General features: G+C 39.6%; 2 protein-coding genes across 3 annotated transcripts in view; one reads left to right on the forward strand and one right to left on the reverse strand.

The window, feature by feature from the left end:
- Positions 1-2640: 2640 nt before the first annotated feature.
- On the reverse strand, positions 2641-3228 carry rprma (reprimo, TP53 dependent G2 arrest mediator candidate a). Its single transcript, XM_037686407.1, has one exon. It carries the CDS (start codon positions 3136-3138, stop codon positions 2830-2832), a length of 309 nt encoding a protein of 102 aa, XP_037542335.1. The 5' UTR covers positions 3139-3228; the 3' UTR covers positions 2641-2829.
- Positions 3229-12772: 9544 nt separating this feature from the next.
- Positions 12773-16435, forward strand: part of galnt13 (UDP-N-acetyl-alpha-D-galactosamine:polypeptide N-acetylgalactosaminyltransferase 13) — a 35551-nt gene continuing 31888 nt past the window's right edge. For both annotated transcript variants that reach the window (XM_037686409.1, XM_037686408.1), the window contains exon 1: positions 12773-12979. In XM_037686409.1, coding sequence (XP_037542337.1) covers positions 12838-12979 — 142 coding nt within the window. In that variant the 5' untranslated portion in view covers positions 12773-12837. The remainder of the gene's footprint in view (positions 12980-16435) is intronic.

Consider the following 16435-nt stretch of genomic DNA (forward strand, 5'->3'; position numbering starts at 1 on the left):
GAGGAGCAGACTGCTTTGAGTTTAACTCAATCACAGAACTCTCATCTTGAGCAAGCACGAAGGCGACAGTGGAAAGGAAAAACTCCCTCATGAGGAAGAAACTTTTAGCAGAACCAGGCTCAGGACAAGCGGCCATCTGCTTCGACCAGCTGGGTTTTAAGAGGAACAGATACACAATGGCAGGTCCAGAATCACATAAGATAGAAACAATATCAAATGAAATATTATTCAATTTTAACTATTCATTTAAAGAAATTAGGTCAATTTGTCCTCCAGTAGTCTAAGCCTATAGCAGCATAAGAAGTCAACCCTAACTATAGGATTTATCACAAAGTAAAGTCTTAATCTCAGCCTTAAAACTGGACAATGTGTCAGCCTCACAGACAGAAACTGGAATTTGGTTCCACAAGAGAGGAGCCTGATAACTGAAAGATCTTCCTCCCTCTGCTTTTGGAAACTCTAGGAACCACAAGTAAACCTGCAGTCTGAGAGCAAAGTGCTCTGTTAGGAAAATAATGAAAAATAAGATCTGTAATATAAGATGGAGCTAGATAGTTGAGAGATATGTAGGTTATTAATTTCCTTCAAAATCATTCCTTACTTTGAAAACTGCTTCAACATATTTTTTTCTTCTTATGTTACTTTTAGTTAGTTAGCCTTTTGCTACTTTTAGCCTTAAGCTACCATGCTCCTAGTTTAGCTTTAAGCTACTGCACTACGTTTTGTTAACTTTGATTTTTGGCTACCATATTGGGGGCAGAGATGAGGTAGAGGTAGAGCAGCCGACCTGGGACCAGAAAGTCGCAGTTCGACTCCCATATGTCGTGGTGTCTCTGAGGAAGACACCCAATCCCCAACTGCTCCCTCCCTGGGTTCTCAATAGCTGCCCACTGCTCCACCTGGGTGTATCCTAGGTGTGATGGGTTACATGCAGAGAACCAATTTCATCTTTGTATAGAAACAATGATGACAACTTATACAGTAGCTTTTAGCTATTTTGCAGCTGCATTTAGCTAATGTTAGCTAATGATTTGTTACGTTTAGCTTCCAGTTTGTGTTCTACTTTGTTTTTGCTTTAAGCTAGTGCTCTGTTCTTTTAGCTTTGACAGCTTAGTTTCAGTTTCTTTGCTGCGTTGATGCAGAAATTGCCATTCCTCTTGTTGCACTTGATTTTATAGATGCTGCTGCAGTTCTGATTGAATTGGCACCATGTTGAACTAAGAGCATGAAAATCTACGCCGTCAAGATTTTGGCCACTTACATCGTCACCATCTGTTGTTTAAAAGATCGCAGCTTATTCTGGCAGATTGCATCCAATTTCTAAACATAAAGTGTGTGGTCCAAGATGGCCAATCTGTCAGTCCTGTGGACACCCATTGGAGAGACAACAAGACCTTTGTCCAACAGAACACATGGCTCCGGAGGGCATGAGGGGGAGTCCAGAGGGTGAAGGACGTTTTAGAGAAAGTTATCTGATTCTGTCCTGAAAACACAGGAGTTGGCAGCATAGTGCCTGATGGCTTCTTCTCCCTCTTCTTCGTCTGCATTAAGTTGTTCCTGAAGCTCCTGCAGAGCTGAACAGGTGAGCCGGGCCCAGACAGATGTTGTAACAGAAGGTGGAAGGATATGAAAGACTGCATGAATCAAAGTCTGACCCAGACAGAACACCCCCCCCCCCCAAAAAAAAAAAAAAAACAGGCATAATTAAAGACCTGTCATTCCAAGAAAGAATGTTTACCACCTGCTTCCTTTCATGCCAGAGTTTTTAACTAAGATCATCTTATGTGAAGAAATAAAGTTACAATTGTCTTGGTTAAGCAGAAAATAATGCATCAAACTTTAGCTCAGTGTGTGTTAAATTGAGATATTGCCCTTTTTGTCTTGGCTAATGTTAAATATACGTCTGACATCTTGAATTAAACTGGCCCCAAAGGTTAATTATTTGCAGATGTACCTCCCGTGATTAAATTCTGAAAGGTTTATCAAAACCCATCCAGTGGTTCATGAGATATTTGGCTAACAGACAAACAGGGTTGACTCCAACAGTTAACGCTAAAGATTTAAGCACAGACCTTGAGCAATGAGCAGCACTTGCAGTATGTGTTGTAAATGATTCTCAGCTACTACCACGCCAAGGTTCAGCTCAACATCTGTAAAACCGACTCAGTTATAGTGGTTTATTTATTTTCTAAATTCAGTTGGCTGTGGATGCCATCTTGATATGGGTTGACTCAAAAATCTAACCAGTTGTAGATGTTTATCCACTGATCACTGAGTAAAAGTTACATTGCATTTCGTTTAGTGGTTTGCGAGATATTTTGCTAACAGACGCACGCTCAGGAAAAAAGAAAACATGATCACCCTCATTTGCATTTTGCAGCTATAATAAGGTATTTTATCCTCAGATTGTCATATTTTCCTAGAATAAATATGCATACATGTGCATGCGCACCACGTGGACTAAAAATGAAAATAGGGCCCCATTATAATCCAATTAGTGTCGGCATTAATAACCCTGCAAAGTTGGAAGAAAGAGAAAAAAACATTCGTCTCAGAAGGAAAAAAAAGAAGCTTTAATCACAGAATAAATGCATTCAGGGTGAGAAGATGCTTCAGCCTTTTTCCACACTCACTCACCAGCTCATCCAGAATATTGTCTGTTTGACAAAACATGCAGCACATCTCCGTCTCCATTGCGTTTTTTTTAAAGCAGCAGATCCACAATCTTTACCACAAACTGCTGCCCAAGTGTTTAAAAAGGCCACAGCTCAGGGAAATAGTTTTTATTTTAATTTGGCTGTTTGATCCACTCGGAGCATCCTCCATCCATCAGTAGGCTCCAACAATGACCGCCTCCGTCTCCTTCGACGGTCTCCTGTCCGTCACCAGAAAGTTGATCATCCCCTCGGACTTTATGAGGAGGTTGCAGCCCAGGAAGAAGATGCCAAACACCACGGTGAGGGACAGGACGCACATGACGGCAATCTGGACCACCCGCATGATGAAGAGGCTCCTCTCATCCGGAGCGGCCGCCACGAAGCCGTCATCCGTCACCACCGAGGAGAAGTTGCAGCAGAAGAACTCCTCGGTTTTGTTGAAGAGTCCTCCTTCTGTCTGGTTGAAGCCGGTGTGGTTCATCTCTGCCGCGGAAACTTCCACAGAGCCTGCAGGCGGAGGAGAGGGAGAGCCTCAGTCCCGCAGGAGCTGCGCGTCAAGTGAGGATGAGGAGGCGATGAGGTGAAAAAGTTCCGCTCTTCCCTTGGAAGTGAAAGAGATGCGCATCGCTGGAGGTTTCATGCGCTTCGGTGTCGGTCCCTGATCCAAATGGTGGCACGGACCCAGTTCAACAGACTCGGTCTCTGCGCAGGACACAGTCAGAGCGCCACCCCACGACCACACCGAGACCGTCCCTGCAGCCTTTGTGGTCCACGGGGGACATTTTGTGCACAGATTAGTGTTTGCACCAGAGGCGTAGCCAGGATGACTTTACAGATGGGCCTCCGCAGGGGCACCAGCTTAGTGCCCCTCATGTCTACAGCCGTGCTTGACAGGAAGTCGTGACTGTTCCTGAAAGTTTATGCAGAGGATGTGCATGCATCTTGAGTTAAAGGCCCCGCGGTTCTTGTCTTTGCTGAAGTTTGATTTTTAAAACAAGCAGAAAGGAAGCTGAAGCTAAAAGCTAAAAGTAGCAAAAAAACGATAAAACATGAGCTAGAATGAAAATAAAAACAAAACACTGGAAAGGCTGTTGAAATGTGCCGAAGAAGCTTAACAGCTGAACTTCCAAAGTTGGGAGGAATATTTGTAGGAGACAATAAATAAATAAATAAATACAATAAATAAATAAATAAATAAAAGACTAAAGTGCATAAAGACATGAAAAGATGTCAAGGGAGAGAAGAAAAGATAAAAAAAACACACAAGTGGACATAAAGAAGCCTTGGGAGGCATGAAAAGACAAAAAATAAAAATAAAAATTGAAAAACTGCAGAAAGAGACAAAAAAAAAATGCAGAAAATACACAGAACTGTTTTTAAAGAGCCCAAGGTTCAAAAGGATGTGAAGAGCCTTTCATCTTCCAATAAAAGAATGATGGTCATTTCCTTATATAGTATATAAAATTTAAAAAAAAAGAAATAAAGTCATAGGAACATCATGAATGAGAAGAACGTTTTGAGAGATGAAAGATTAAATGAAAACAAGGCATGCAGAAAAAGTTAGATGCAAAAAAAAAAAAATGCTGACTCAGAATTTACATGAAACAACTTGAACAGCTGCAAACAGTTAGAACTACTTCATCAACTCTTTCTACATTTTGCCATGAAACCTTCAGCAAACCTTTCATGAATGTGCTACCATATTTAATGATCAGGATAAATATTCATCAGTTCATTTTTATTAATTGTTATTACTCTTTGTTCAGTCCAACGTTTCTTAATGCGTCACCACTGAGAGAAACGTTTCTACTCAGCATTACATTTAGTTATAAAAGCAGCTGCTGATGTATCAAATCAGCTGATATTCTGTATTAAACTTTAAACCATGAACTATCTGTTTATCAGGATGTTTGAGGAAAACCAAGTGAGCTTTGGTCAGAACGAAACATGAATTTTGCAGCTATTTTGCAAAATAGATATAAAAGGGGGCAAATAATACAATTCTGGGTGTTGTTCTTGTACATCATCAGTACAGACTCTAAAAAATTCAACTCACAGGCCAAAAAGGGGGTTTTGTGGAGATGATTTAGTCCTAAATCCAACTTTGGGAACCGTACACCTCAACAGTCCTTAAAATCCTGCTGGACCAACTGAATCAGGCACAGACGCTACATAAATCATTAAAGCTAAACTATTAAATCTGCAATGGTCAGCTTACAGAAGATATAGGACTCCAAAATAAAAATGAGTATTTAACTATTAAGAAAGCTTATTTGTAGGTAGCTTACTTGTTAATTACTGATTCCACATGCAGACATACTGGGGGACTGAGGGTCACAGACAATGATTTATCAAATGTTTTCATCAACTACAGCTTCATCAAGGAGATCAGCCTTGTTTGTTGATCCTGTTCATTATTTACACACAAAATGCAGTCATCAATAGATTTTATCTGCCTAATTAAAGCTTAGATCAAACATAATAAAAAAGTCACATTAAAATTGTTCAGAGTCCATACTTTAGCTGCTTTTTACTGACACTATATCCAAGTTTTAATGATAAAATGTGAACAGGCACAACACTGTGTTCTCATTTTAACCAGCAGGTGGCAGCATTGTTCAACTAGAGTCAAAACAAGAACTACTGCTGCTGCTGTTTTTAGTAAAGAGTGTTACCAATGGACACAATTTGAGGAACATATTTGTGGAAATGTTTATGTATAATTGTTGGCTATATAGCAGTTGCTGTGTGTACTTCAGTTCATTTTTTGGTCTTGTGGAGGAGCTCCTACCAGGACTGAAAAACCTGACCCATATCACCGGGAGATAAAACCAGACAGTTGTTTTCATCTGGCCTATAATGTGACATCAAGCTTGACAAGGTGAATGAGATGAAAGTGATCATATGAAACCTTTTAAAACAGTCTTGTTTGAAACGTTTCAATCCCCTTAAGCACTTTTTGTTGCATTAGAGACGATTATTTAGTTCATGTTTTTATTTGATTTCATTACCTTATTTTTGCTATTTCCTGTTGCAAAGATAAAAGACAAAACAAAAGTTTGGAAGCATTATATTAGATTGAAATAAGATTTTTTTTTCCTCAAAAAAGCAAAACTTTCCACGTCAGATAAAAGTAAGTAAAAATCATATCTTAAAGGAACATAAAATACATCAGCAATGACTGGACGGGACATTTCTTACAGATTAGGAACCTTTATTTGTTTACAGCTGTGATTTTGCAGATGCAAAATCCTTCAGTTGATTTTCTACTGTCTGCCAAGTTTTCAGTTACTGGCTTTTTGGTACTAAAATATTATTTTATGTGTTAAACTGTGTCATTTTTGGTAGATTATGTTAAATTAATAGGATTAAAATATGCTTCAATTAAGAACAAAGTGTAAAAAAGACAAAATAAAGTTAATTATATGATAAGTTGTCAATAGCTGTCAAACCACTGGTTCATTTATTGAGTTCAGGAGATATTTTATGCCTGATTTTAAAGTTAGATTTATTTGGCCTAATAAACAAGGATTCAGATGTGCAGTTGGCTCAAACACCAAAATGAATCTACGTTTAAAACCTTAACTTTTATTATTAGGTATGGCTGGAAAACTGCCAAAGACAAAAAAACGTAGAAAAAAAATGGAAATTGGACATTTTCCAGCAAACCAGAAGTATTTGTGGAATATGTTTTTTATCAGCAACATTTAGTAGCACCAGAAATCCATGAGCAGTCACCAAGGACTGTTGTTCCTCCAGTCACCTGCATTTGCTGCTTCCCCAGTCACTTCTGGGTCCACTGAGCTTTTGGACGATGACAACGCCTATCCATCCTAAGACTACAGTGTCTCGCTCCCGGGCCTCCAGGGTCCCATGCTCCTGAGACTTCAGGGCACATAGCCTCTTACTGCATCTTTGTGGGAGGTCGTTGACGATGCTCCACCGCTGTGTGTCTCTGTGGGGGGCAGCCATGACGCCCCATCTGCTTCTGATCCAACAGATGCTTCTGCTCTGAGCTCTAGGACTCTGGTGAGCCCCAAGCCTCTGCAACCTCCCCTGGTTATTCATCTGCAGCAGCACCCTCTGGTTCATTATCTGCCATCACAGTCCCCCCTTCATTGCCTGTCACCTCAGCGCCCCCTCTTTGACCCCCCCGACCCCGCAGCGCTCCCCTCTGTGGTCCTATTTGTTTTTTCCCATGGTCTTATTTCCTGTTTTTTTAATCCTTGCATTTTTCTTTGTGCCCTCCATCTTGCTTTTCTTCCTCCCATCTGAGTCATTTTGTTTCAATATGTCAGGTGCTGTCCCTTGAAGGGGGGGGGGGGTACTGTCATAGTCGGTGTTTGTTCTGTTTTTCATTGAGTCTCTTAAGTTGATCTTTTAGTCATATTTATCCTTGTGGTTTATGTGTTATTTTTCTGTTCCTTATGTTTGGACTAAGCCTGTTTTCCATGATTAATTACCCAGGTGCTATCACTTTTCTCTCCCCCCACGTTCTATTGAAACCATTTCTGATCACCACTCTAACAGTGGTTCATTGTCCTGACTACAGCCAGATGTCTCAGTCCTTCTTGTGCTCCTCGTGTTCGGAAATCTCGCTGCTATGCCAGCCTTTGTTTTGGTTTATTTAATTAATAAGTTTTATTTTACCTACGCTCCTTGTGTCTGCCTGCATCTGGGTCAAAACCCTATATACAGGGCCATTCAACTAAATTGATCAGGGGCCACAGTTATTGGAAGTCAAGAGCTCAGGGGCCAGATATCCAGCAGTTATTGTCATTTGTTTTATGGTTTAAAATCTAGTTTTATTAAAATGAACCCATTGGTGGGCCGAACTGAGCTCATCCGTGGGCCTAATTTGGCCCCCGGGCTGCCAGTTGAATAGCCCTGTCATATGATTGTGACAGAATCGGACACTTCTAGATGTATAAAATAGACTACTGTATTTGGGATTATTTCTTCAGGAAATTATTAATTAAGTAATTAGTTTGAGTAGTACTTTACCAAACACAAGTTTTTTTTTTTAGGAAAATTACTGAGCAAATGAGCAGTAACATGGGCAGGACAAAAAAAAAAAAAAAGAAAAAAGAAAAAAAAGAAAGAAACTGTCCAGATGACCTGACTGAAAATTGTTGGACTGTATACCTGGATGATTGAGCATGGACTTTGTTGGTTTTGAACCAGTTTGACATGACTGTCCACGAGGGCCGGCACCAGAGGAGGGGGCGAGCCAAAGACACCATCTTAGCACCAACATATCTGGTTTGTTCCACTTTTGAGTAAGTTGTTGAGGGAAGAATCAGTTTTGTGTTGTGTTTCCTTGACTGATGAAGCCTTCTGGATGGAAGGTAAAACATTTCAGCACAAAAAAAAAAAAAAAGAAACTGTCCAGATGACCTGACTGAAAATTGTTGGGCATGGGAAGGACAGATAGGCAAGCAAAACCAGACATATGTTAAATAAGTACATGACTTTAAATGTTAATGTTTTAAAGCTAGAAATTAAATATAGTCTTCATAATAAAACAAAAATTAAAACGTGCTGAAGAACCATTCGATGAATAAAATCCTCAAACTCAACTCTGGTCTGGGAGTTTAGCTTGTAGTGCACGCGCTCTGAGCCTCCTCCTGAGTGACGTGTCCGTCAGCCAATCAGAGAGGAGACACGCGCCAGCTGCAGGTCGAGGTAAGATTGTGTGTGTGTGTGTGGAGCGAGATTACCTCGTGCCCGCTACGTGCTCCTCCCCACTCGTGGAACAGGTGCGCGCGGAAGGACATTTCGTGTTTCCGACAGCTCGCGCTCGTTTAACCGAACAAGAACACCCGTCTAGACTCGTCATATCGACCAGTTTCACTGCGGCTGTGGAGGGGTGGGAACAAAAAACAATCTCACATCAAAGAGTCCAAGCAGGTGCCGACCATCATCATGGGAGGCTCGGCTGGACGGACGGTGTCCCGCTGGACTGCGGACAACCCCGTGCTCAGATGGACTGTAACCTAGGGGTCGTTTCGGGACGCTCTCCGCTTTAAACTGAGTGTTTTTCTAGTTTAAATAAGTCTCTATTTAACGTTCAACACGTTGCCGGGGAGCGAGGCTGGAGCAGGTCACCGGTTCACCGCGTCCTTCGTTTAGGTGAGTAGACTGTCCTGGTTATGTGACGCGGTTTGCATCGGATAAATCATAATGTCACAAATAATACAGAGCATAAAGATGGTTGTAGGTGTCAAGTGTTGCATTTCAGTGAGCAGATATATTGTCACATGCAATATATATAAATAAATAAATATATATATATACTGCCACATTTCTATTTACCAAAATAAACAGTCATTGGTCTAATGGGGCTAAAGAGATCAGCTTTATAATCGCCTTCTGTTCATGCCAGGATTAGGTTTAAATGAGCATTTTCAGTGCTGGTGCCAGTGGCAGCATGGCAGTTTTGAAACTGTTTCATGCAAATAGCCTACAGTGTTCTGACAAAGTATTTGCACCCTTCTTTTGACCACATTTGTGCACTACAAGCTTCAAAGTATTTTACTGGGGCTCAGCACAAAGTAGTGGGAGGTGTAAGGAAAACATAAAACTGAAAAGTGAGGTGTGCGTTGATGCTCAGTCCATCTTAGTTAATATTTTATCTGCAATCATAGCTGCAAGTCTTAACCTAGAGAATGCAACTTTTGGCCCACTTTTCTTTGCAAACAGCTCAAGCTCAGTCAGATTAAAGAGTGTCAGTGGACAGATGCACCTGAGCACTGGATCTGTGCAGGTAGAGTTCCCATGAGCTTCTTGGCTGCTGGGATTTTGTTTTACAACCCTTTCCTGCTTTAAATTCCTGAGCAACTGTATCTCTGACCTGTGTAATGTGTTTCTTGTGCTTCATGATGCTGTTAAATCCCTAATGTTCTGTAACAGAACAGAACAGCTGAAATGACTTCTTTGGCTGCGCTTCATTTTTAGTATCGGAGTTAAAGGGTGCTGAATACAAACACACACCGCACTTAAAAAATGTCATTTGTAAAACAAATTGGAAACGTGCAGCCATGTTCTTCTACTTTACAATTGTGTGTATTATTGTGTTTGTGCATCACATACATTTCTAGTAAAATACTTTGAAGGTAATGACAGGATGCAGAAGAGTTGAATGGGCACGTTTTCTTGGGACTTTACGTACCAAATTGCAACATTTAAGAACTGTTGCTTTCTGATTGAGATTAACACCTGCCCACACTCCTTACTCCTGAAATATTATTTAACTTTTCAATCTGCCTTGGATTTTCTTCCTGTCAAAAAGGTTCAAATGATTTAAGTTGATTTACTGTAATTATTGTAATTAATCTTTTGATCTGAATGAGTTTTGACCACTGCGTCTGTATTTTAAACAGTTATAATGAAGGATGTGGTCTGAATCACAAAGTTGATTGTTGCACTTTGAGTAAATGTGTTTTTGAACGTTGACATTTGGGTGCCTGTTAATCCCACAGACGTTTTTTTTTTCTTCTAGTTCTTAACCTACAATCTGCTTCACACCCTGCTCGTGTTAATAAAAGACACAAGTGTGCAAACATTAAAATCTCAGTATTGGTCCAAGTTAGACTGACACCATGATTTAAAGCTCCTAAAACTTGCTTTTTTTCTGTCTACAGAAAACGACAAATAACTTTGGTTTGAACCGACAAATACAGAGGTCTCAAAAACAAAATCAAAAAGAAAGAAAGCTTGCAAGAAATGTTTGACCACATTTTCCTCCTAACGAATGGATCCACTGTCAAGTCTAGATGTAAGGCCGGTCCAGTAGTTCACCTGCACATTAGTATGCTGCAACTGAAAAATATGGAAATTAGCCAGATTTCCTGCAGGATATGCTGCAGGCGTTTTCCACTTGCAAAAAATAACTAAGTTATTTTTTTTAAATCAGCGTTTTCCTTAAAGATGAAACGTTAGTGTCGAAATAAGAGTAAGCTAAGAACAGTCAGACTCAAAATACGCCTGATGTAATGTTATCTGATACAGCTCCGAGGAATATTTGTTCCCCCATCATATTACAGCAACTCACAATGGGATGTTTGTCCTGTCATTATTTAGCAGGTGTACACAGTCACCAACTAACCTCAAATCAGTAGAGGACCATCAACCTTAAAACACCCCTCCCTTCTCCCCTCTAAACCCCATATTAGATTACTGCAGTCTGTTCAATCTGTGAAACATTGTACATATAAAACAACCGGTTCTTCCAACATCCATCTTCTAGCACCAACGCAAGCATAAAATCTGTTTTGCAAGTAAACAATGTGAATTTGTTCATCTCCATGCGAGCTACTCAAAAGGTGGCTGACCTGGTTGCTGTTGATCTTAGTAAACCTGTTAATGGTTGTGCTGCTGCTTCTTTGGTCTGTTCCAGTCAGTTTCTCTATGCCAGATACGTTTCAGATGTTTAATTTTGTTGTCTCTTTACTCCAAAATTATACTGTTATTGATGCAAGATTGTTCAGCTTTGTAAGGTTTTTATTTTATTTACGGTTTAACCACAAGACAGGTTTCAGTATATTTAGCATTTTCTTTCAGGCGCTTCAGTGACTTCATGCCCTGCAACTTAAAATCCTAGATTAATCAGTAATCATTTTCCTTCCCAGTGTCATGTAAAGGAACCAGTCCACGGTGTATATTATATTTCTATCAGCATCAAAGAGCAACAATTGTTTGTGCTTTTCACATTTGACAGGCTGAATGCATTTTGCCACCACTCCCATTCCATACCACTTATGTTATAACGCCTTACAACAAAAACGCTATAATTTCAGTCAAGGCATTTTGTTCTTCATCAGAAATATTGTGAAGCCCAAATTCTATGCCAGGGAGATATTTAACCTCCTCAAACTGCCTCTGGTATCAAAGCTGCCCAGATGGTCGTAGCAGCTCTGCTGATGAAGTAGGGGAAGTCTTTAAAGGGGAAATGAGCACTTACTCATCCTTTCAAATGGGAGAATGAGAAGGGTCAGCGGGCAGATCAATTGATGATTTTTTTCTTATTGTATTATAAATGGGTGTGCACGCACTCGGGGAGCAAAACCGTGATTGAAAATGACAAGGTTGTAATAAACTTATTATGTTTAATAAATTCTTGATGGCAACATAAATTAAAGTGGCTTTTACACTATCTAATATTTTCAGTACAGACTTGTAGACATTGTAAGCCAACAATATTATCAAATCATAATTTATACACTGAATGTGTTTTTCCCCATTGTCCTTTTTCATTTTTTAGATGCACCAGCTGTTTGGTCATCAGTTTTTTTTTTTTTGACCGAGAATAGATTAAAGAGTGCCATCAGAGGAATTTCATGGTTTGATTTATGGCTGCACTGTATTAGAAACACTAAGGCTGCGCGTTGTTGTTTAATATTGCAATAACTATATCAGTTGAGATAAATGTGTATGTTCCTCACTCCTCACTTTTACTTTGGTCATCATCTAAATCTTATGTGGGCATCAAGGCCAGTGAGAAGCCATTAGCTTTAATAAATATTAGCATGCGGATCGTGAAAGGACTCTATACTTTTTGTTTTTACTGGTGTGCACTATCATTGTTTTGCTTCTGGCAAACTGCTGTGATCTGCTAAAATTACTGAACAATTCATCTGTTTTAGCCATCAGACAGTATGGCAGGAAGACTTTTCTTCTTAACAAGAAAGTCCTGGGTTTTATAACGCAGCTATTTTATTATTTTTTTTAATTTGCATGTTCCCTCTGAGCATGCATGGGTTTTCTCCAGGAGCACTGTTTTACTCCTGCGGTCCACAATTGTGTATTTTAGGTTAATTGGATATTCTAAATTGACCTTAGTGAGAGTCAGTGTCGTGACTGATTGATTTTATATTTCTCTGTGTGAGCCTGTGATGGACTCGTGACCTATCCAGGGTATAAGCTTTCTCTCACCCACTGACAGCTGGAAAGAGACCCTGCAACCTATAGGACAAAAAAAATACATACTCCTTGCCTTCTTATTTGTCTTTTTTTATTTTTATTTTGAAGGATGATGCCTCCTGATCAAGCATGCTTGGCCTCAACCCTGTTTCCTCACCCCTTGGTCAGAGTTCAAACGCGTCGCCCGCAGCCTGAAACCTCGTAGGCCCTCGCTTTTATCCTCCTCGTCTGTCTGCCTGGCTGACATCCCTGAGAGGTGATGCGACGGTTTGTTTACTGCAAGGTGGTGCTGACCACCTCCTTAGTGTGGGTCCTGGTGGATGTTTTCTTGCTGCTGTACTTCAGCGAGTGTAACAAATGTGATGACAGAAAGGATCGCTCTCTGCTCCCTGCCCTCCGAGGTGAGTTTACAACTATGTCCACACCTTTTGCTCCCAGATGGGATTGAAGAAGTTGTAAAGTTTCAAGTTGCTAAATCTCAGATTCAGTAAAGCTTGGCTGTCTTGCTGCTTCAGTGCTATTAAACATTGGATTTCAAGAGGTTTTTTTTTTTTTTTTTTTGTAATTTAGAGGAAAAATCAAGTCTTGTAGATTTGAGAAAGTTATTTTAAGGTTTAAATGTTTTATTTTAACATAATAATATATATAATTCTTACAGAAAGAAGCATTTTTATAGTGGTAGTTTATTTTAAACTTTGCTGCTATGATGTTGTATGTTCTGCACATAGGGTACTATATTCTCCAACATTTTTCAAGGTTCAAGGTACTTTATTGTCACTACATCACATGTGGTACATGAGGTGGAACGAAATTGTGTACTCAAGGTCTCTATTACACCCCAAAATAGCAAAAATATAAAGTGTAAAAAGAAACACTATACAAGGATCTAAGATATACACTAAACGAACACTAGCCGATACGCTAAAAGATCTAAGATCTACGCTAAACACTAATAATGTAAAACAATATGGTATATTAAACAGCAGCCCAAAAGTGAGTCTGTTGTGAACAGATGGGTATGAATACAACAGCATAAAAGCAAGAGATCCGCAGCATGGATATCAGCAGCACATATAAGTAACATATCACCAATTAAAGTGGCATTACGATGATTTTTTTTTTCTCACACAGTGAAAATCGTGGTTAGGGATTTATGAGTCTAACAGCTTCAGGGTAGAACCTGCTCATAAGCGTAGTGGCTCTACACTTAATGCTCCGCAACCTTCTGCTTAAGGAGAGTGTGTGTGTGTGTGTGTGTGTGTGTGTGTGGGGGGGGGGGGGGGTGCTGGGTGAGTGGGGTCCTTCATGATGCAGGTGGCCCTCTTCCTGCATCTGGAGGTGTAGATGTCTGTGATGGTGGGGAGACTGACTCAAACAGACTTCTGTGCAGCCTTCACCACTCTCTGCAAATCGTTTCTTTCTGCAGCTGTGCAGCCTCCATGCCATACGTTAATGTTGGAGCACAGGATGCTCTCCACTGCCCACCTGCAGAAGGTGGTGAGGACTGAGCTTCCCAGACCAGCTCATCTCAGCTGCCTGAGGAAGTAGAGTCTCTGATGAGCTTTCTTGATCAGGCTGGTGGTAGTGTTGCCCTGATGTTTGAAATTCTGTTTAATTGTTGTCATTGTTGAGCTGTGGTTGCAAGATTGCTTTAGAAAGCCCAAGTTTTCTATACTTTTAAAGTAAACTAATCAAAAAACAACCATTTTTTACACCTCACTTACAAATCTTCTCATTTTTCTGGTTCTTTCAAAAAGTGTTTGACTTCAAATGGTTGATGAACTGCTGGGACTTTTGGAAGCTAAGAGCAATTTTTGAAGTTGTGTAGAAAGGCAAAAAAGTCCATTCTCAATAATCCAGGTACAAAATCCAACACTGTTCAGTCGGGTCATCTGGACAGTTTCTTTTTTTTTTTGTGCTGAAACGTTTCACCTTCCATCCAGAAGGCTTCATCAGTCAAGTAAACACACAACACAACACTGATTCTTCCCCAAAACAGCTTACTCCACCGTGGAACAAACCAGTTATGTTGGTGCTAAGAAATACACCATCACTAAAAACACCATCTTAACATCAACATAACTGGTTTGTTCCACGGTGGAGTAAGTTGTTTTGGGGAAGAATCAGTTTTGTGTTGTGTGTTTACTTGACTGATGAAGTCTTCTTGATGGAAGGTGAAACGTTTCAGCACACACAAAAAAAAAAATAAAAAAATAAAGAAAGAAAGAAACTGTCAAGATGACCTGACTGAAAAGTGTTGTAGAAAGGCAGTTTTCATGTTCTTACTGAAAGCTCTAAAAGCTATGCTTTCATTTATTACAGTCCTAGGAAGGAACCAAAAACAAGACTGTAGACCACTCTGTGAGGACTAACAGATTTTACTTTAATTTGGTGTGAAACCAATATGCAGTTGTCTAAATACAATTAAAATGCAAATGTCTTAGCTGTAAATGACGAGAACAACATTAACTGTCACTTCAACCTCTTCAAAGGCACAAAGGCGACATTCTCCATCACAATGAGTTAGTAAATACTTTTATGGCTCTTGAGTTCAGTGAAAATCATCAGTTTTTAAAAGACTTGAAGCAGATAAAGGGCTGCTTCAAGATTAGAATGCATTCATTCTAAACTCAGTTGTTGTATTTAAATACTGTTTATAATTTTAGGTATTAATATTGAATGACATTTTTTGTTAATGGCTCATTTCCCTGGAAACATATTAGTTTTTATAAGTTTCACCGCTGATGAATTTAAACTCCACAATATTGACTTGGTGTGTGTGCGTTATAAAATCTACAGAGGATCAGCAGGTCAGGGGTTGTTTATCTGGGAATTAATTGGTACACTTGATGGTTTGAGTTTATAGCTACCATATCCTTTCTGCTGATCTTTAAGGTTTCTTTCCACTAATTTTTATAATCGTACATTCAGATACACATAGCATTAATATCAACACAGCATTCTCATCTGCTTTTTTTTAATGAGAGTTTTGCAACAAGAAAATGACCATTTCCACACTGAACTTGCGCATTGTGTCCTGCTGGAGACAAAAGCTGTGAAAACACACCACTAGCTGAGAACATCACGTGTTAATAACTTCATGAAAGTTTGGTAAAGTTGCATGCATGCTTTTCAAAAATATCTCCTGTGTTCATGTTCAAAATAAATACAACAAAAGTGCGCTCCTGGATCGTGAGATCAAATTTGCTTATCCCTTTAGCAAGACTTGTGTCCTCATATGTCCTTAAGAAAGGAGTTTTTTTAACTTTCTAAGAGGCTTACTAATCCTCTTAGGTTTTAAATGAGGTAGAGCTGCCCTCTACTTTGGCTCATTACTATGTAAAGGTTTAATGTTACATTATAGGTGGTTTTCTTTTTCATTCAACCTTTATTTATACAGGTTAGTCTCATTGAGTCACGAGGACTCATTTTCAAGAGACCTGTTTTAAACAAAGAACACAGATGAGAAACAGACAAAAGTAGACAACCATAAAAGCATATAAAATGAAAAGTAAATAAAAGAAGTGATGTAAAACGAAACAAAAACAAGCTACATTATACAATGATGTAAAATACTAAAAACGGGAACATGTCTGCATTGATTTTTGCATTGAACTTACCAGTTACTTAAAATCACTTAGAGTTGTCAAAGCCGACAACTTCAGGTCTTTTTGCAAGGTGTTCCAGGTTACAGGAGCTGAGTAGGAGAAGGCTCTTTTGCCAAATTCGGTCTGTACTGAAGAGACACTGCAGGTACCGGTAATTATGTCTTGAGAGCGCACACTATAGCTGCACTCACACAGTGACATATAGGAGGAGATATATGAAGGCAACAGACCAAAGAGTGATTTAAAGAT

Source organism: Nematolebias whitei, chromosome 13 (genome assembly GCF_014905685.2).
Source record: "Nematolebias whitei isolate Nwh7 chromosome 13, NemWhi1, whole genome shotgun sequence".
Lineage (NCBI taxonomy): Eukaryota > Metazoa > Chordata > Actinopteri > Cyprinodontiformes > Rivulidae > Nematolebias > Nematolebias whitei.

Coding starts and splice junctions, on each gene's coding strand:
- rprma (XM_037686407.1), bottom strand. CDS start 3,138: ATGAACCACACCGGCTTCAACCAGACAGAAGGAGGACTCTTCAACAAA.